An 18,434-nucleotide genomic window follows, 5' to 3' on the forward strand; every position below is an offset into this window, starting at 1 on the left:
CCAAGGTACCTAGAATACATGTATTCTAGATTCTAGGTACATTGGGCATGACTGTATAGATGTAGATATTAAACAAGCTATCTAAATACTAGGAAATGAAAAAGTCGAACTTCATGAAAATCTATTGCCAAGTTTCGCCGTGAATGCAAACCGATACATAAAGAGAAATGCGAAACCGTCGACTTGAATCTTAGACCTCACTTCGCTCGGTCAATTAAACAAGCAATCCTCAGGTCATCCTCCATATATAATACAGCTTGGATCACTATTTTTAGATTATTTTAGAGATCTTTTTTTACTTTTTTTGTAATAAATGAGTTGATTGAATTTTGATACAACTTTTAATAGAAATTGAAATAGATTACCGCAGATTTGTAATTCATTTAAGGTTTTGTATTGTATAAATAAGTTTGAAATTTGCGCCAAGATTTCACGCGAATGTAGATATATCACGGAATACTAGGAATTATTATTACTGGAATACTTTAAATACAACTCTAATTTAATACAAATTTACTAAAATACAAGTTTACGATACAACTTTAATTCTCGTGAAAATATATTATTGGTCTATACGAGTGAGTTCATCATATTTGATTTTGATTTGATCTTATAAATTATGAAGAGGGATTATCAATGGAAACTGTATCCTATAGGTTTCTGAGAAACATGTATTGTTGAAAAAATAACCAATACCGTAGCAAGACTATGAATTTGGCTGTTGTACCTAGAAGTAGGATTGACAATTAGTAAGCTACGGAAGTTGAAATACCTGAATTGTTGTGAGAAGACACGGCACCACCGTATAGCCCCGGAACGACAGATAAGACAGGATGACGGGGTCATGGGTGGTGCACACTACGGCTCTGATGTTCTCCATGCTCAATCCAAACTCTTGTAGAATATCTTCGATCACTTCCGAAAACGATTTGTAATCATATATCAAAGAGGAGTGAATGGTCGACAATACTTTCCTCTTTAATCCATTTTCCGGAGATTTCTGAAATAAAAAACAAAATAAAACTATGAAATCACTGAGCTTTTGGTATAATTTGCATTGTTTCAAGAGTGAGTTAACAAAGCAATCGGCGAATTCAAAAATTACAGAACTAATAAGTTCTGTTTTGCCTTATTTAGGTTACACGATGAAATCAGCAGATTAACACAGAACACGAATTTTCTGTTTTCTTTTTCAGTGTCAATAGTGTCTCCATCCACCATTTGTAATAGGAAATATTATTATCTTCTCAATGGATAGAATCACCTTCATCCACGTACAAAAACCAACAACAAAATGATTATGTTTTAATTAGATTCATATTAACTTGATAATTGGATGAAAAAATACAATGTAAAAAAATTGAAAATCATACAAAACATGGTATCAAAGATTCAATTTCCATTGAAGCAAAAATCGATTTCGTCAAACAATGAAAAACACTTTCCTCTGAATTGTTTGTGGATTATTCAATGAATGAGAAACATACAGTAATATGAGTGAACACATAGAAATATTTTCGAATTCTAGTAAAATATGTCAATCAAGACTCGTTACTCTGATCTTTGATCGATTATTTTAGGGGATAAATATTTTTTTCCATTCACATAGGCCATATTTCCTTATTTTATTTGGTCATCAAGTTGTACTATTTGGTTTCTTAAACATCATGTTTGTATTTTCCACACATATTGCTTGTATGATATCAGAATTATAGAAAAAATAAAGACCTGACTTAAGTACTTGTCATGACTGATTAGCTCTGCCCAGCTTCACACGTGGTAACGATCACTTTTGACTATCATAGCCGATTGACCGTAAAAAGTACTTACTATACCAAAGGTTGACTGTGATAGTTGATTTTGAAAAATTCTTGAAAGTGCAATTGAACTAGAGTAATCTCTCAATCATATAGTGGCATAAAAACTTCATTGTTCTATTTATTATTATAAGCAACAAGTTCAATACGGCTCTACTAAGAACAAGATAGATTTGGTGATGAAGAGCAAAATAATAAATTTATTTCACTTCTGGAAAGGTCCTCAGTATTGTAACAATATTCATTGTTCCAATTGTGAATGATGAGGATTATGCGAATTATCATGAGAAGTCAGCCTGTTATGAAACTTTGTTTCGCTGGTTTGCTTTTCTGCATTGCGTTGTGTCGACTCTGTAAGTGTGTGCGTGGAAGTTATAGTACTAAGAAAATCAACGATTTTCCTGGTGCATCAGTCTGGTTCATGACCTTATAAGGCAAGGAATTTGTGTCCGGTTGATTATTAATCATGCCTTATTTGGTTAGGAATTTGGAAAATAGCTGTCACTTGGTGGGAGAATGTATCTTAAATTGTAGTTGTACTGTTCTTTTCTATTGGCAGAAATTGTGATGAATATTTTCAATAAAATAGTAACTGCCAATCACAGTTAACGTTGGTTAGGTTCCTATCTAGTGAGGCCGTTTACAGCTGTCCACGGCAAGACGAGAGGAGCGAAGTGCATTCATTCAGCGTCTGTCCTCTGTTGTAAGCAGTACAAAATGTAGTCACAGTATTTTGTGTTAATCATGGCTTTTATGCCAGCTTTAGGCTTGGCAGTATTTGGCTCTGGAACCTTCTGTTCCAGTAGCATATTTAGTTTTTTCCGCCTCAGTAATTGCTTTAATTGAGAAGAGAGGATATCAAATTGTCACCTTACAATGGAAATTTTCCTCCTATAACCGCTACTAAAGGTACGTCATAGATTATAATATAATTAAGGAAATTATTATCGATGATAGCTTCCATCAAAGTATTAAATTTATTGTGATAGATACATTTAAATGTAATATGTAGAAATGTAGAGTACCTATTAGAAGGAATTAAGATATTTTTGATTTAATATTATTTCGGAAGAGGAAGCTATTAACCTAAATTTAAATGACAGTATTTTGTTATATAGATTTTATTTGTTCTGCTGATTCTAATGAAAAGCTTTCTTGATTCTTTAGGAAACACCTATCATGTAATTTATCTTTTAAATTACACTATATGTAATTTATGTAAGAGAACAGACTGAACAGAATAACTACAATACTCGAAAGATTTTATAACGAAAAGTTATTCTATATACTAGTGAATTAAAGTATTGTATTATGGAATGCTATGTACTCATCTCTTTGTATAAAGGGCATGACCCTGATTACAAATAAATTCTTTTCTATTAAATCAAGATATTGAAGTAGGTAATGTCTATTTGTGTTTTAAAGTAATAAGTATTTATTTGAGTTATATATAACCTAAAGTAGGTTGACTTTATGATTTAACTGAAGTTGAGTTAATTTGTATTATCCTAGTTTATTTTTTTTATTCTAACAGCGTTCAAAGTATGGGTCCATCAATGTACGGGTTCATGAATATCTCGTGAACGTGTGTCTTTAAGCCGCTGAGATGCCTCTGAATCGATGGCAGTCCTAGAAGCTTGGGGTATGCTGTCTCCTGTCCATCTGGAAGTGTAGAGCTCGATCACCGAGCCTAGATTCAAATTGAAGAAACAGCTTTGAGGTAACAACTTTTTCCAAACTAAACAAACGTCCCAGGAACTCCGGATGTGACAGAATGGGTTTTAGTGACTATAGACTTTTAAAAAGGGAGGGGTGTAAAACGTGGATCATTTAAATCAATTAAAACGTGCTGAATTAGACTCTTTTGTTAAATCATAACTTTGATTTGGGAATTATTAGATTACAAATTTTTATTTCATTTGAATAGTAGATTTTCGGTTGTATCTTTACATTGAAATGTGAGGCCATATTTTCTCTGTAAGGATCCAGCTGGGAATTTTAGTTTTTTTTTAAATTTATATTTTATAATCTACTAAATTACTAAAAGTTGAATTAGTATATGAAATGTTTAAAGGTCCCTTATTGATAAATTAATGTTTTAAAATAATTTTGGTCATAAAGTTGTAAAGGATCGAATAGAAACTTCAAAAGGACCCTAACCTTTTTTCTAAGTCTGTTTTGAAATCACACATTTTTTGAATAGTTTTCCAAGGAAGAATTCCGTGATGTGATTTTTTTAGGAATATTTTGTCTTTGCTGCCTTCATAATAGTTATGAAGATACAGAATAGATAGGCCTATTATTGGGGATTATTAATATTTGATAATGTTTTGATAGTGTTTTAAAAGTTTCCAAGTGTGTTCTAAATGTTCTAAGAATTTTATGTTGATCTTTCTTTTAAAAGATGTATTGTTATCTATGATTAACTTCTGAGAAATATCTATGATATCTTCCAATTCTTCTTTCTGAAATTAGAGTCCTTAAAGCTTCTCATGATTCAATCTAAAACGTTTTCAATGTAAAGCAGATTTTTGATAATATTTCATGGATACTATTGAATTAGCTATATCGGAGATAACTTTCTAAATTTAGTGATTGTATTTTCGGTTTTCATGATGTAACTTCATTTTGTTTTATTAACCTTTGAATTTAACTGTAAGAGTTGCCAATATATTTGATATCTTCTCTCTATTTAGTTGTCTCTCTTGTCATTTCTGGATTCCCGTTCTCTAGTACTAAGTATGTTTATCAAGAATCCCTTTTATTAAGTTATATTGTGTGTGCTTCTAAATTCTAAATTCCAAATTAACTTTCTAAATCCATAGCACGGCACAGTATCATTCTACATATGAAATACGTTATTTGAAAATAAACATATAAAACATGAGGAGTGAAGAAAATTGAGAAATTAAAGAAATAAGAATTGTAGACGACTTACATCCAAGAATTGCACTGAAAAAGTAACATGGGTTCCACAAACATCAGATTTCCATTCCTCAATAGTGAGTGAGTACATAGAGCATGAGCTTAGTGATGCTTTTAAATCGTCCTTGTGTGTTTTGAGGAGCAACGGAAGAGTTTCTTGGAGGAATCGCTCCTTACTAGGAATAAGGCAAGGAGAGTGCAATGAGGCCAACATTCTCTGGAATCCCACTGCCTCCAGTATATCAGGAAGTTGCAGATCAGATATTATAAAGTCGATAACTGCATTACCTACTTTGTCTTTGCCAATTTCAGTGTCCTGAAACATTAAAGAAAATCAATTGATTCTAAACTATATAAACAGACAACAATTCTTATGTAATCCCATCAATCAAATTCGATTTATAAGAAAATGAAGAATAATGGACATGAAATCAGTAATTAAGGCTTAGTTTCTGAATCATTTGGTAAGTGTTCAATTGAACCCTTTAAACATTGTAATATTCTTATAGTTAAATTAGTTCAATTTATCAAACACCGCAATTTTAATAAGGACACAGAATGAGATTAGTTTGGTGATATAAATTACTAAATGATTTCACTTTAAGGAGGAGGTCTTTGAAAAAATCGAAAAACGGGTGGGCTACTTGTTAAATAATACAATAAAAACATACGAATATATTACATACATACAAAATATACATATATTTCATATATTGGTTTTGCGGTCTCGCTGATAAACTATTAAGTAAGTTGTAATGGACAACAATTGTCTCAACTTTTGTAGGTGGTTGGGTATCACTACCTAACAGCATTCTCCCTACTTGTGTCAGCATCCAATTGTGCGCTGCATGCTTACTCCTCTCAACTATTCTGTCCATGCTACAAACTGTGCAAGGAGAAATCGGTTTCCCCTCTTCATGTTAAAAGTAATATCTCACGGACTTCAGTAGACTAATATATACAACATGTTTTAGGGTTTGATTTATTCTGTATTTTGACGATAATAAACTATTTGATACCATTAAATTGTACAACAATGTATAAATAACGAATTTTATTGATTTGATCATAAGTTTCATTACTCACGTACAAGCCTAGAGTGAGTTTATCTTAAGAAAAACAAAAATCACTTAAACAGTGTTGATTTTGCTAGCTCGAAGCTAGCTGGAAGAAAATCAAATCAGAAATAGCTAAATTGCTAAAATGAATTGTTTTCAGGATATTGAATTACCTATGAGTTGGTTGGCTTATTTAGCTGGCACAAAAATGATACGGCATTAAATGGAAACTGTAATTTTGTCAAGAGGGTAGCATTGGAAGAGCAACAGGGATAGTACCTAGCCAATGTCCTGCAGCGAATTTACAAATTGCTATTAAAAAAGTAACATGATTACAAACATTTAGTTACAGGAAACATAAGCACAACCAAAATTTCCTTAATACTGTTTCAAAAGAGCTAGCCTAGTATGAGTTCGATAGATGAATTTTCTTTAAAATACCAATATTATCGCTTCCTAGAATGATAATATAGGCAAGGTTGATGGAAGTTATAAATAGGAATATATTGCGGAAACTATCCTTCCATGATCGTGGAAGCGTTTAGTTAGAGAGGATACAGCTAGAAAAAAGAGGGGTTACTCACCAAGGTACTGTTCAATAGATATGTAACTTCACTGACAGATGATGACTCAGCTATATCCACTTCTAAAGCCGGAATTTCTCCTTCATTCGTCGATTGCTCATGTTCTTCCATCTCGAAAAACTTTTGAATGCTAGTCTTTTCTGCTGCATTACTGCTGTCCAGTATTGCGTCAGCACAAAACATCACTCGATTTACTGGAATTTTTTTCTTGTAGTTTTTCTTTTTTGGCTTATCAGTGGCTTTAGAAGAGCTTGGTGAAGGTGCCGGTGGTTGCCCTTCCTCCAGTTTACGTACATACTATATTTTGAAACATTAAAGGAAAGCAAATAATACGATACTTTCAAAATCACATAAAGAAATACGAGTAGAGAAGCAAACATATTAATTTCAAAGTAAGTTATGCGACAATCTAAAAATGAAATAATTAGGCTACAGCAAACTGCTATTATGGATTATTTGTGAAATTTTATTCAAGTTGAGTTGAATCTTTCGTATTCATCTAATAATTTCACATTGGAATAATGAATGATCTAGTCCATTACTGTATTATTGACCAAAACGAAGTTGAGGTCTTAGTTTCGACTCGATCGGCTTTTGTCTGTTTGTACCGCAGTTACAGTTGCAGTTATTGTCCGATTTGGATAAAATTTGGTATACAAGTACTTTAAAACAAGACGCGTCGTCGAATGTATAAGGTTGCTTTGAAATTTTGCATTTCAAGGATAATACAAAAGGAAAAACAGTCTCCTTCGAACGCCAATATTACTGTACTGTAAAAATCAAACTATAGAACTATTAATCGTAAATCAGCTGTAGAGTGGATTATCAATAGCATGCAATGACGCAAAAAAAAATTAAAGTCGCCTTTGTAAAATAATAAATAATAATATCTCAATGTAACTTAGTAAAAAACAGCAGTTGTGAAGACTATTAGTTGCATGCAATTAATAACTGGGAAAGTAGCATAGTATTTTCTCTCGACCTTTCTCTGCTTTCAATTCGGGCTGACCTGCTGCCAGTATGTCTTGAAGGAAATTTACTTTTGATGTTAGCAGTTTTGATACACCAACCTCAACAGCTATTAGTCGTTTTCACATCAATATCTCGTCGACACGACAGGACAGGACAGAATTTTCTCTGATGGACAATATGGACAGAGGTGACTGCGCGAGGTCTACTGTTCACAGAACTACTAGTAATTGTTGCATTACATGTTCTAACATGGATCACATACACTACAACTGGATGATAGCAAGAAATTACTTGTTCACATTATTTTTAATGTTTTTCATTTATATTTGTCATATCCAATATTGTACATCATAAATCATAAATAATCATAAATCATAAATAATCTGGAGACTAGGTCAGGAACATTGAATAGCATGATTTATATTTTATCAATAAGTCTTCTAGTATATCAGAATAATGTAGTCATTGCTAAACTAATAGCCTACCTCAATGTGTTTATTTACTAGATGCGCGCGCAAATTACTGGTGTTCCTATTGTACTTGATGACAGATTTGCATATTGTGCACACAAGCTTTTCCTTATCGATTATTTCACCTTGTGCATCCGCAGGAAATCCATAACCTTTCCAATAGATACTTCGCATGCTTGAAGGCACTACGAGCTTATCGTAAATCAATGTCTCTTTTTCTGAAAAAGGAGAATGCATATAAAAACATTTATAGAATAAAAACACTGAAGAATCTATACGAAATAATTAGAAATTAATTAAGAATTTACTGGTGTCAAACATAACATCAAGAACAATTACTCATATTTAATGTATCTAAGACTGCATTTATTTTTGTATTAACCACATCATAAAGAATCCATTCACTCTTCAGGATACATTAAGAATCAAGCAAGTACAGAATAAGCTTCTCAGTTTTCTATTCTATAGGAAATTCAGAAGAGCTTGTCTCCTAGGGAAAGGTTGAGAAATTTTTTGAATGTGGAATCTTTGAGGATAAGACATGAGTAGATTAAAAAGGACAAGTATGGTGCATCCTGCATCAGACTTCTCCTTTACCCCCAAAGGGGTAAATACTTCTAACTTTTTGTCACGTCACTACTAAATAGGATTGTCGATTTACCCATTCTTCTCTCAAACTCAAGCTTCAATGTCCGAAGAGTAAGGACCTTTCATGTCCCAAGGTCAAGGACTCTACATAATTTCTGCTCTCCACTTGAAAAGTAACGTATACTAAGGCTTTTCCAAGTAGTTTGTAAAGGGGATGACGTGCGACACGAGGAATGTGTCCCAGTCTCCCTCAGTCTTCTCTTCTTCTCCCTCTTCTCTTGGAACACGGGGGATTAGATCTAATTGCACCGAGACACAGGTGCGACACAAAAGTCTGGTGTCTCAACTGGCTTCCTAATCTAACAAGAGCCATAACAACAAATGCCCTGAAGTGGAGTCGGACTCACTTCTGGTGTCTCATTTGTGTCCCAATAATGTGATATGAGCCAGTAAAGCTGGTCTATTCGAGGGTTTCCTGGCCAAAATCAACCGCCTAATCTAAGGAAGCTGACTAAGCCTAAACTAATCATGCTCTTGAAATATATTATGTATGACCTCCTTTGTTAATATATTTTTATATGAAAATATGTAGCTCTCAATGCTGGATTTTGCGGCCCATAAACTAAATTGCCCCCAAACCTTGTAGGAGAATGTGTAACATAAAATAAAAAAATTGACTTTTAAAATCAAAAGTCAGTTACGCACACACATCGATTCTTGGACGCACGATTTTTCGCAATCCTTATAAATTTTATTAGAATAAACAAATGATGTATAATTTTGTCAATTTCCGTTAATTCTGCTAGATTTTATAAGGACGGCAAATAATCGAACGTTCATAAATCGATTTGTGTGTAACTAGCTAGGCCTACTCTTTCTTTAGATTACAGTACTGTACCAGTTATTTGTTGTAACAAACTAGGATGACAGTTCGAAGTGTGCTATCCGTATTTGGTGTATTTATGATCGGTATTGAAAATATGTAGCACCATTATACAATAGCTATATAGCCTACAGTACTGTATTTCGAATAAGTTAATATAAAAATATTGTCATTTAAAAGTAGACCAAAAATAGCTCCGCCGTAGCGTAGATATCAATATTTTCTTCAACTGTTGCTTTGTGGGAGTTGGTTTTACATTTTTACTGAAAAATAAAATTGCCAGTAATAAGGTTGTATAGCCAAATTAAAACATTTTGGGCTTTAAAGCTGCGTTTACACCAAAGTTACCTATTTACTAAATGTTCATTTTTTCCGTCCTTAACTTATAGATTCTATAATAATTAGATTAAACGGAGTTTGACAACACATATATGCACATCATGTTTATGATAAGTTATGTTTACTTTAATAGAATCTATAAGAACGGAAAATAGACATTTAGGTAATAACTTTGGTGTAAACGCAGCAGGCCTAACATTCAATCTACAATAAAAATGAACTTACACTTAAAATTCTTGAAACATGAAGTTTAGTGTATTCTACTTTATTGAAATTGGAGATGAAATTATCTTATCAGACAAACAATTGATTGATCTGGCAGTAACTTACCTTTGACCATTTTCAATGAAAATCAAACTTGAAACAACCAAACAAATTAACTATGAATTAAATAGTTTTATTATGAATCAACTACCCGTTGACCGGCAGCTTTAAATTTTACCGCAGTTTATAACATTCCTATCAATTCCGATACTTCAAAGCAGATATTGAACAGATATTTTCAATCGACATATCGAAACAAGAAATAAGAATCGCAGAATTATCTCAACATGGCTGCAATCCCGATATTCGATCGAACTCTGGTGTACGCAGTCACGCAGTCTCGCAGTAGACTCGAACTCGAACGAGCGTTGCGATTTATCGAATCAGAAACTATTTCGAAAAGCGCGGGAGTTTAAATTTAAATTTGAACAAGTACAAAAAACATACATTCATCTGGAAAATACAATTTCTCATGAAAAATGACTAGAGGCTGGATTGCAATATGTCCTGAATATAATTGATAAAATTTTCAATTTACATGAAATTGTATTAGAAGAAACAAAAAAGTATAAAACAGAGAGTTTGACATTTTGAACTGCTGGAATTTTGCACATGCTATCTGAATCTTGACATTTGAAAAATGATTGATCAATAGGAACCTCAATGGGAGCTCGCCATAATCTTTGACAGTCTGTTTTTGAAAAAGTCGATTCTACGTCGTAAAAGTTAACCAAGAGTCAAAAGTTTGAAATTCCTACTTTCTATAGTGAGGTCCACGTTATAATGGTATGGCTTGATTATAGTCAGGTCCACGTTATAATAGCAGTGAAGAAAGATAGGAGAAAAACGTTGCCAATTCTCTCAATTTTACCACTGACTGTACACAGCTGTTACTCAATTCATCCCATTAAATTTAATCCAATAATAATTATCATTTCCTTGATAATATAATCAAATAAATCAAGAAAATAATATTTATAATTATAAATATATAAGATTTTTTCATAATCTGATTCAAAAATTTGCTTTCATAACTGAGATCAGATTTTTATTTTTATACAAACCTGAAATGGCGGCTAATTTAAAAAGCTGTGATACACCGATCTGAATTTCAATTTCAAAACAACAGAAATTGTGTTATTTGGTAGGAATTCTATTAAAATTCCTTTTAAAAATAATAGGAGAATAGAAATCCTTTTTAAAAATGAGTAATTTCAATGGATTAATTCTGAAATAACTTTTCAATGTTATTTATACCGGTACAAGTAGGTCTAACCTATACGGGTAGGCTAACTGAAGCATGGATGAAGTCTAGGATGGATAGTTATCAACTTTTAAAATGTCATTTCAGGTATTTTAATTTGTGTTTCTCATACAGTAATGTATAAAAATTATTTCATTGTTTCAAAAATATATTTCAAATAAATTATACGACTTGTGTACTCAAGTATTTTGATAGAATGAAGGAAAAAAATGGCGGCTGAGAATTTTTTGTTCAGTTTTGTACAGTCACTGTCAAAAGTAAATATCAAATATTCTGGCAAATAGACAACATTGCAAAGCGAGAGAGAGATAGTGCTATCTGTTTTGTTGTATGATAGAAAAGGACAGCAACAGTATTGTCATTCGTACACTGCCATTATAATGTGGACCTCACTATAGCAACGTGGTATTGCTATCCTTGTCTATCATTCAACAAAGCGGATAGCGCTATCTCTTTCTTGATTTGCTCTGTTGCTAGATCGTTCTTTAACAATGTAGAATTGTAATAAATTAACAAAATATTTCATCTTAATAAATTATGCGAATTCATTATCAAATTACTGAAAAATATTATTTTTCGTTCAATAAAATATAATTGATTATTTGAAACAAGAATAATTGATTATTTCAAACGAGAATAGACCGTTAATATTATATCAATAAATCTGTATCAGCTATCGTCTATAGAAGGCAAGACAGAGGATCCACAACGTTTTCTCCTATTTTTTCCACTGTCATTATATAATGTGTATATAGTGAGATTCACATTAGAAATAGCAGTGGAGAAGGATGGGAGAACAGCGGTGCCAACTCGTAGCATTGCCAGTGCTCTTAATAGAATATAGCTAAAAGATAGCTATCTATATAATAAGAGAAAGTAGCGTCTATAGAAGGCAAGACAGAGGATCCACAACGTTTTTCTCCTATTTTTTCCACTGTCATTATATAATGTGTATATAGTGAGATTCACATTAGAAATAGCAGTGGAGAAGGATAGGAGAACAGCGGTGCCAACTCGTAGCATTGCCAGTGCTCTTTATAGAATATAGCTAAAAGATAGCTATCTATATAATAAGAGAGAGTAGGGTTGTGTTTGTTCATGTGTTCGTTTGTTTGCATCAAAACATGTCAACTTGTGGATTGCATACCGGAAAAACGGGAATGATTTAGATCTCCAAATTTTGCTCATAGATTCTAAAAATATCAATCTCGTGTACCTCAAAGCCCAAATTTCAATTTTCCTCCCAGATTTTTCAGAATTAATGTTCAAATTTCATTCATGGTACATGAAAAAAGATTTGATTTCATGAAAAATTCACCAAATCATATGATAGAAATTGAAAAAAGAATATAATTATGTTCTATTATTGCTTTCTACCTGATACAGTACCTCTTAACCTCAATAATACTGTTTTGATTTTTGATAGATATTTTTAATAATAGTAATAATACTATTATTTTTTGTTTTGATAAATAATGAATATTTTTATTTTCACAAACTCTGTATAATAATATGGTGAATGTGAAACAGCTGCATCAATGAAATTATCTCAAAAACATCTGTTTAGAAAAAAAAATAGTTTTGAAACTTTGTTTTCCTGATGCAATGTATAGGCCTACACGTGGCATGGGCTATTAATTTTTCATCAAGAACAGTTTTTTGAGACAAAGTGCTAAATAAACGTTTACAGTTTCATCAATGCTGTATCGGCAATATGAAAACGCATGCAGTTAATAAGTCTTTGAATAAAGGTGTTAATATTTACATAAAAAAATATTCTCTTTGATTTTCATTTAATTAAAATTTCGATATTATTTGAGCCCTGATAGAATGATTGACTCACTGTACAGTCAGACGAAAATTGTTATATTGGAATGAGGGGTATTTTGGCAAGCTGAGCAAAAAAAATAGGTCCTATGCACCTTCTTGTTATATCTTCAAATGAAAAATGATTTTCGTGAGTTGCCAAAACTCCCTCTGAAAGGGAAACAATTCAACTAATTACATCTTTTAGTAAAATAACAATGATCATTCATCATCAACTTCTACACTATAATGAAGGGAAGAACTGGATTATACACATGTAAAGTATAAGAAAATTATGTTTGACGAATCATCACATCTAAACTACTGGACTGATTAACTTGAAATTTCGCATATAGATTCTTGCTTAACCAAGGATGGTTATAGACCTATTTTCGATTCTTCTAGATTTGATTACATCAAGTTTTCAGTTTGTCAAGTTTTCAATTATTTGTCATGCTTCCAGTTGTTGTATGGAAGCAGCTGAACATTTCTCTTAAAAGGGAAATTAGAAGATAGGTATGATTGGGGATCCTTTTCAAATGATAAAAACAGGTTTCATGACACAACCAAATTTTTCTGCCATTTTTAATCCAACTTCAATTTTTTGATACATGATTTCAATACAGGATTTCCAGAGAAAAGGTATCGTGAAAATAACACATCGATATCTTAAACCTTCCCAAATGTATTCTCATTCAAAGATACTGATATCATCCATTTATCTATCATCTTCTTTACTATAATAAGTGTTTAAGGAACTGGCTTAAACACGTATACATGTGTAAAGGATAAGAAAATTATGTTTGACACATCATCATGTCTGAACTACTGGACTGATTCTTAATTAACCGAGGATTCTTATAGGCCTATTTTCAATTCTTCTAGATTTCATTACGTCAAGTTTTCAGTTTGTCAAGTTTCAAAAAATACCATTGCAAAGCACAGGTTACCTGCTAGTAGTATATATAGCTTTATAGTATAACCGATAAGACATCTAACTGACTGACCATCCTTGTTCAAGATCATCAGTCACATTTTAATATTCTATCTATGATCTACTGTTGAATTGATAGACTTCATGATGGAAAAAATGTTATAGTGCGGTCCACGTTATAATGTCAGTATTTGATCAACATTTGACTTGAATTGTAGGTAAGCTACCGAGGTTAAGTCTTAGTTTAAGCCCACCTTGTTGACACTCATTATTTCAGAGTTGGAATAGTATAACTATTAATATACTTGGGGCCAACAAAAAGACACGTATCTAAAACCTTCATATCCATCTACATCAATACTTTTGTTTATGTTTCATTTTTCATCCATTTGACCAAACTGTGCATCTTCTAGGACATTGAACAACTTTCTTCGACATGGATAGTCTTCGGCTGTTGGTTCAAGAAGAAGGAAGGGCAGCTCGAAATGTGGTCGCCTTCCATGTTGATCTTTCAAAACCGAACGATCTTGGTAAGTTGGTTACATGATTTTAAATTACACGATGAGCGGGCCATTCACTATCCGACAGTTTGTCCAACTATCTTGGATTTATCACCACTCACGCTACGGCTGAAGGGCTGGTTAGTCAAACATTGACCTTGAGTGGTTAAGGTTGGTCAAGTCAGTTGAACAGTTCACCAGACTTCCGACAACATTAGCCTTACGGCTCACCTACATCAATCCCATGCACGTTCCGACGTCGAATTGAAAGAACTCAATTTGGACAAAATATCTGATAATGAATGATCTGCTTTAGGAACGGTACTCAATTCTTGAAATAAAGAATTTTAACTATTCAGAATAACTGAAATTTAAAATTCAAGTATTCAAATTCATTGACACTTGTTGAGAGGGCACACAGCCTACTTAGTGTACAAAACCGACTGCTGCAATTAGTAGAAAAACTTCCAGCCCAACTCCAACATTTTTATTAAAACGTGATTTTATAAATTTCAATTTATAATTAAATTTGTGTTGAAATTTGAAAAAAATGCATAATTTGCATACACGAAATGTTTATAACTTCAAGTCTGTGGAGTTTCAATAGTTGATGAATCTCATAGAATTTATGAAAAACGTATAATACAATTTCAAATACATTATAAATAATGTAAAATAAAATGCCGGCATTTAGGCATAACCTCAAATCCGTATAGGCCAACGTGTATTTTCGTCGCAATTTTCAAGCGACGATCTTTAAGCTCAATTCTGTATTAGTTGCTATAGACTATATCTAAATAAAGACTATTCAGTGAAAATCATGGACTGAGGTACATGAAATTGCTGAACGAAATTGTTTGCTTATAAAAAAGTGGCTGGACAGAAATACATTGAGCTTTTGAATGTTGCGAAAACCAATTAAATTATTTTTGCATTAAACAGATCTGATAAACCTAAAGAAAATTTAAATTTGGAACTCCACATAAACTACAATCAAAACTCAATCATCTGTAATTGTCCGGATATAAAAGAAGTCAATAGCACTAAATATCCAGGTGTTCTCATCGATGAACATTTGAAATGGGACATCCACATAAAATTTATCTTCAATAGAATAATATACTTTTCCTTCAAATTCTATGAAGCGAAAAAAATTCTGAGTCAAAGTCAGCTGAAAATGGTATACTTTGCTCTGGTTCTATCTATAATTCAATATGGGATAACCGTGTGGGGAGGGGGGCTGTTATAACTCACATTTGGAAGAACTTTTCATATGCCAAAAATTGATCATCAAAACTATTCTAAATAAACCTAGACTTTTCCCAACCAGTTTGACTTTTCAAGAATTCGATGCTCTCACAATTGAACAATTATATATTTTGAATGTAGTAAAATTTATTATTAAGCATAAAACTGATTTCCCTCCTACAAAAAATAACGCTGCCAACAGTCTATACAACCTAAGGCTTACAGCAAATAAATATTTAATTTACAATACAAACATAGAAACCATCAGAAGACAACTTATATACATAAGCAGTAAAATCATAATATAATCTCCGAACAGTATATTGAATGTGCGAAAATAACTAAATTACTTGAACAGGATATCAACACCTGGATCAAATGCAATTACTTCTATCTATGAGATGTTTCTTTCAAAGTTTACTCTTCTGACTTGTGTGCTTGCTTATTCTGCAATCCTTTGTAATTCATCTAGTACTTCAAGTTATCTTTTTAACACCTGGTCCTATCGGTTTCTTTTTTCCATCCTTCCCTTATTATTCTTTCCCCATCTCATCCTTTCATATATACCGTCTATTTACTTTTCCTGATACCTTTTCACCTTCTCAAGGATTGAAGGTTTTCCTATTACATGGATATCCATAGTTGGAAAAACCCTTCAATCTTCCATCCTTTTTTTGCACCACTTTCTTTTTATTTTGCTTTAATCTGTATTGTTGTTTGCATGTATTCTTTTTGTTAATCTCTGTATTGGACTTGTGTATGTGTGTGAAAAGAAATAAATTGAATAGAATTAAATAGACTACAGCCTCCGATACTGTCTTAGAGCGGCTAGAATCGTATTCGTCGCCTAGGAATTGGACATTTAAGTGTGGGCTGGTTGGTAGCAACTCTATGCCACTCTGTCATCCGCCATCCTTTTGAGGTCTCTGTAGTTTGCACATCTCACATCCTTCTTCAGTTGTTCTATGTATGCTACTCCAGTCATGGCCTCGCGCATTCCTCTCCTCAGTCATTCTCTCCATTATTCTTTTCGTTAGTCCCTCATGTCGAAGAATATGACCAACTAGTTGTGCTCTTTTTACTTTCCTTGCCCTACTACCATAGGTAAGGAAAGTATTGCTTTCCAAAAAAAAATTAAGGTACCCCAATTTCAAGTTTTCTATACGTTTCAAGGTCCCCTGAGTCCAAAAACATGATTTTTGGGTATTGGTCTGTGTGTGTGTATGTGTGTGTGTGTGTGTGTATGTGTGTGTGTGTGTATGTGTGTATGTCTGTGAACACGATAACTCCATTCCTAATTAACCGATTGACTTGACATTTTGAACGTAAGGTCCTTATACCATGAGGACCCGACAATAAGAAATTCAATAAAATTCAATTCAAGATGGCGGAAAAAATGGCGGATAATTACTAAAAAAACCATGTTTTTCACGTTTTTCTCGAAAATGGCTCTAACGATTTTCTTCAAATTTATACCATGGATAGCTATTTATAAGCCCTATCAACTGACATGAGTCTCATTTCTGGGAAAATTTCAGGAGCTCCGTAATATTATTGAGAAAAATGGCGGATAATCACTAAAAAACCATGTTTTTCACGGTTTTCTCGAAAATGGCTCCAACGATTTCTATCAAATCTATACCATGGATAGCTATTTATAAGCCCTATCAACTGACATGAGTCTCATTTCTTGAAAAATTCTAGGAACTCCGTAATATTATTGAGAAAAATGGCGGATAATCACTAAAAAACCATGTTTTTCACGGTTTTCTCGAAAACGGCTCCAACGATTTCTATCAAATCTATACCATGGATAGCTATTTATAAGCCCTATCAACTGACATGAGTCTCATTTCTTGAAAAATTCCAGGAACTCCGTAATATTATTGATAAAAATGGCGGATAATCACTAAAAAACCATGTTTTTCACAGTTTTCTCGAAAACGGCTCGAACGATTTTCTTAAAATTCATACCATGGATAGCTATTCATAAGCTCTATCAACTGATATGAGTCTCATTTCTTGAAAAATTCCAGGAACTCCGTAATATTATTAAGAAAAATGGCGGATAATCACTAAAAAACCATGTTTTTCACGGTTTTCTCGGAAACGGCTCTAATGATTTTCTTCAAATCTATACCATGGATAGCTATTTATTAGCCCTATCAACTGACATGAGTCTCATTTCTGGGAAAATTTCAGGAGCTTCGTAATATGTATTGTTGTTTGCATGTATTCTTTTTGTTAATCTCTGTATTGGACTTGTGTATGTGTGTGAAAAGAAATAAATTGAATAGAATTAAATAGACTACAGCCTCCGATACTGTCTTAGAGCGGCTAGAATCGTATTCGTCGCCTAGGAATTGGACATTTAAGTGTGGGCTGGTTGGTAGCAACTCTATGCCACTCTGTCATCCGCCATCCTTTTGAGGTCTCTGTAGTTTGCACATCTCACATCATTCTTCAGTTGTTCTATGTATGCTACTCCAGTCATGGCCTCGCGCATTCCTCTCCTCAGTCATTCTCTCCATTATTCTTTTCGTTAGTCCCTCATGTCGAAGAATATGACCAACTAGTTGTGCTCTTTTTTATTTCTTTCAGTTGACAATCTCCCTCTCCATCTCTTACACCTCTTCATTCGTTACCTTCCCTCTCCAACTGATCCTCAGCATTCTTTTGTAGCACCATGTCTCAAAGGCAGAAATTCTTCTCTCTTCTTTCACATCTATCTCTTTTGCTTCTCTTATTGATATCCTACCCATAAAAAAATAATCTGAGATCC

At 32.9% G+C, this 18,434-nt stretch overlaps 2 protein-coding genes across 2 annotated transcripts in view; one reads left to right on the forward strand and one right to left on the reverse strand.

Annotated features, from left to right (window-relative positions):
• Positions 1-10,342, reverse strand: part of LOC111049121 (E3 SUMO-protein ligase ZBED1) — a 31,153-nt gene extending 20,811 nt beyond the window's left edge. Inside the window, exons 1-5 of the mRNA XM_022335130.2 lie at positions 9,967-10,342; positions 7,842-8,044; positions 6,385-6,681; positions 4,756-5,058; positions 773-1,000 (exon numbers count right to left, since the gene is read on the reverse strand). Of these exons, the coding sequence (XP_022190822.2) occupies positions 773-1,000; positions 4,756-5,058; positions 6,385-6,681; positions 7,842-8,044; positions 9,967-9,976 (1,041 nt within the window). The 5' untranslated portion in view covers positions 9,977-10,342. The remainder of the gene's footprint in view (positions 1-772; positions 1,001-4,755; positions 5,059-6,384; positions 6,682-7,841; positions 8,045-9,966) is intronic.
• A 3,954-nt stretch (positions 10,343-14,296) lies between these two features.
• Positions 14,297-18,434, forward strand: part of LOC111049120 (S phase cyclin A-associated protein in the endoplasmic reticulum) — a 70,476-nt gene continuing 66,338 nt past the window's right edge. Inside the window, exon 1 of the mRNA XM_039420058.1 lies at positions 14,297-14,434. Coding sequence (XP_039275992.1) covers positions 14,341-14,434 — 94 coding nt within the window. The 5' untranslated portion in view covers positions 14,297-14,340. The remainder of the gene's footprint in view (positions 14,435-18,434) is intronic.

Source organism: Nilaparvata lugens, chromosome 2 (assembly GCF_014356525.2).
Source record: "Nilaparvata lugens isolate BPH chromosome 2, ASM1435652v1, whole genome shotgun sequence".
Lineage (NCBI taxonomy): Eukaryota > Metazoa > Arthropoda > Insecta > Hemiptera > Delphacidae > Nilaparvata > Nilaparvata lugens.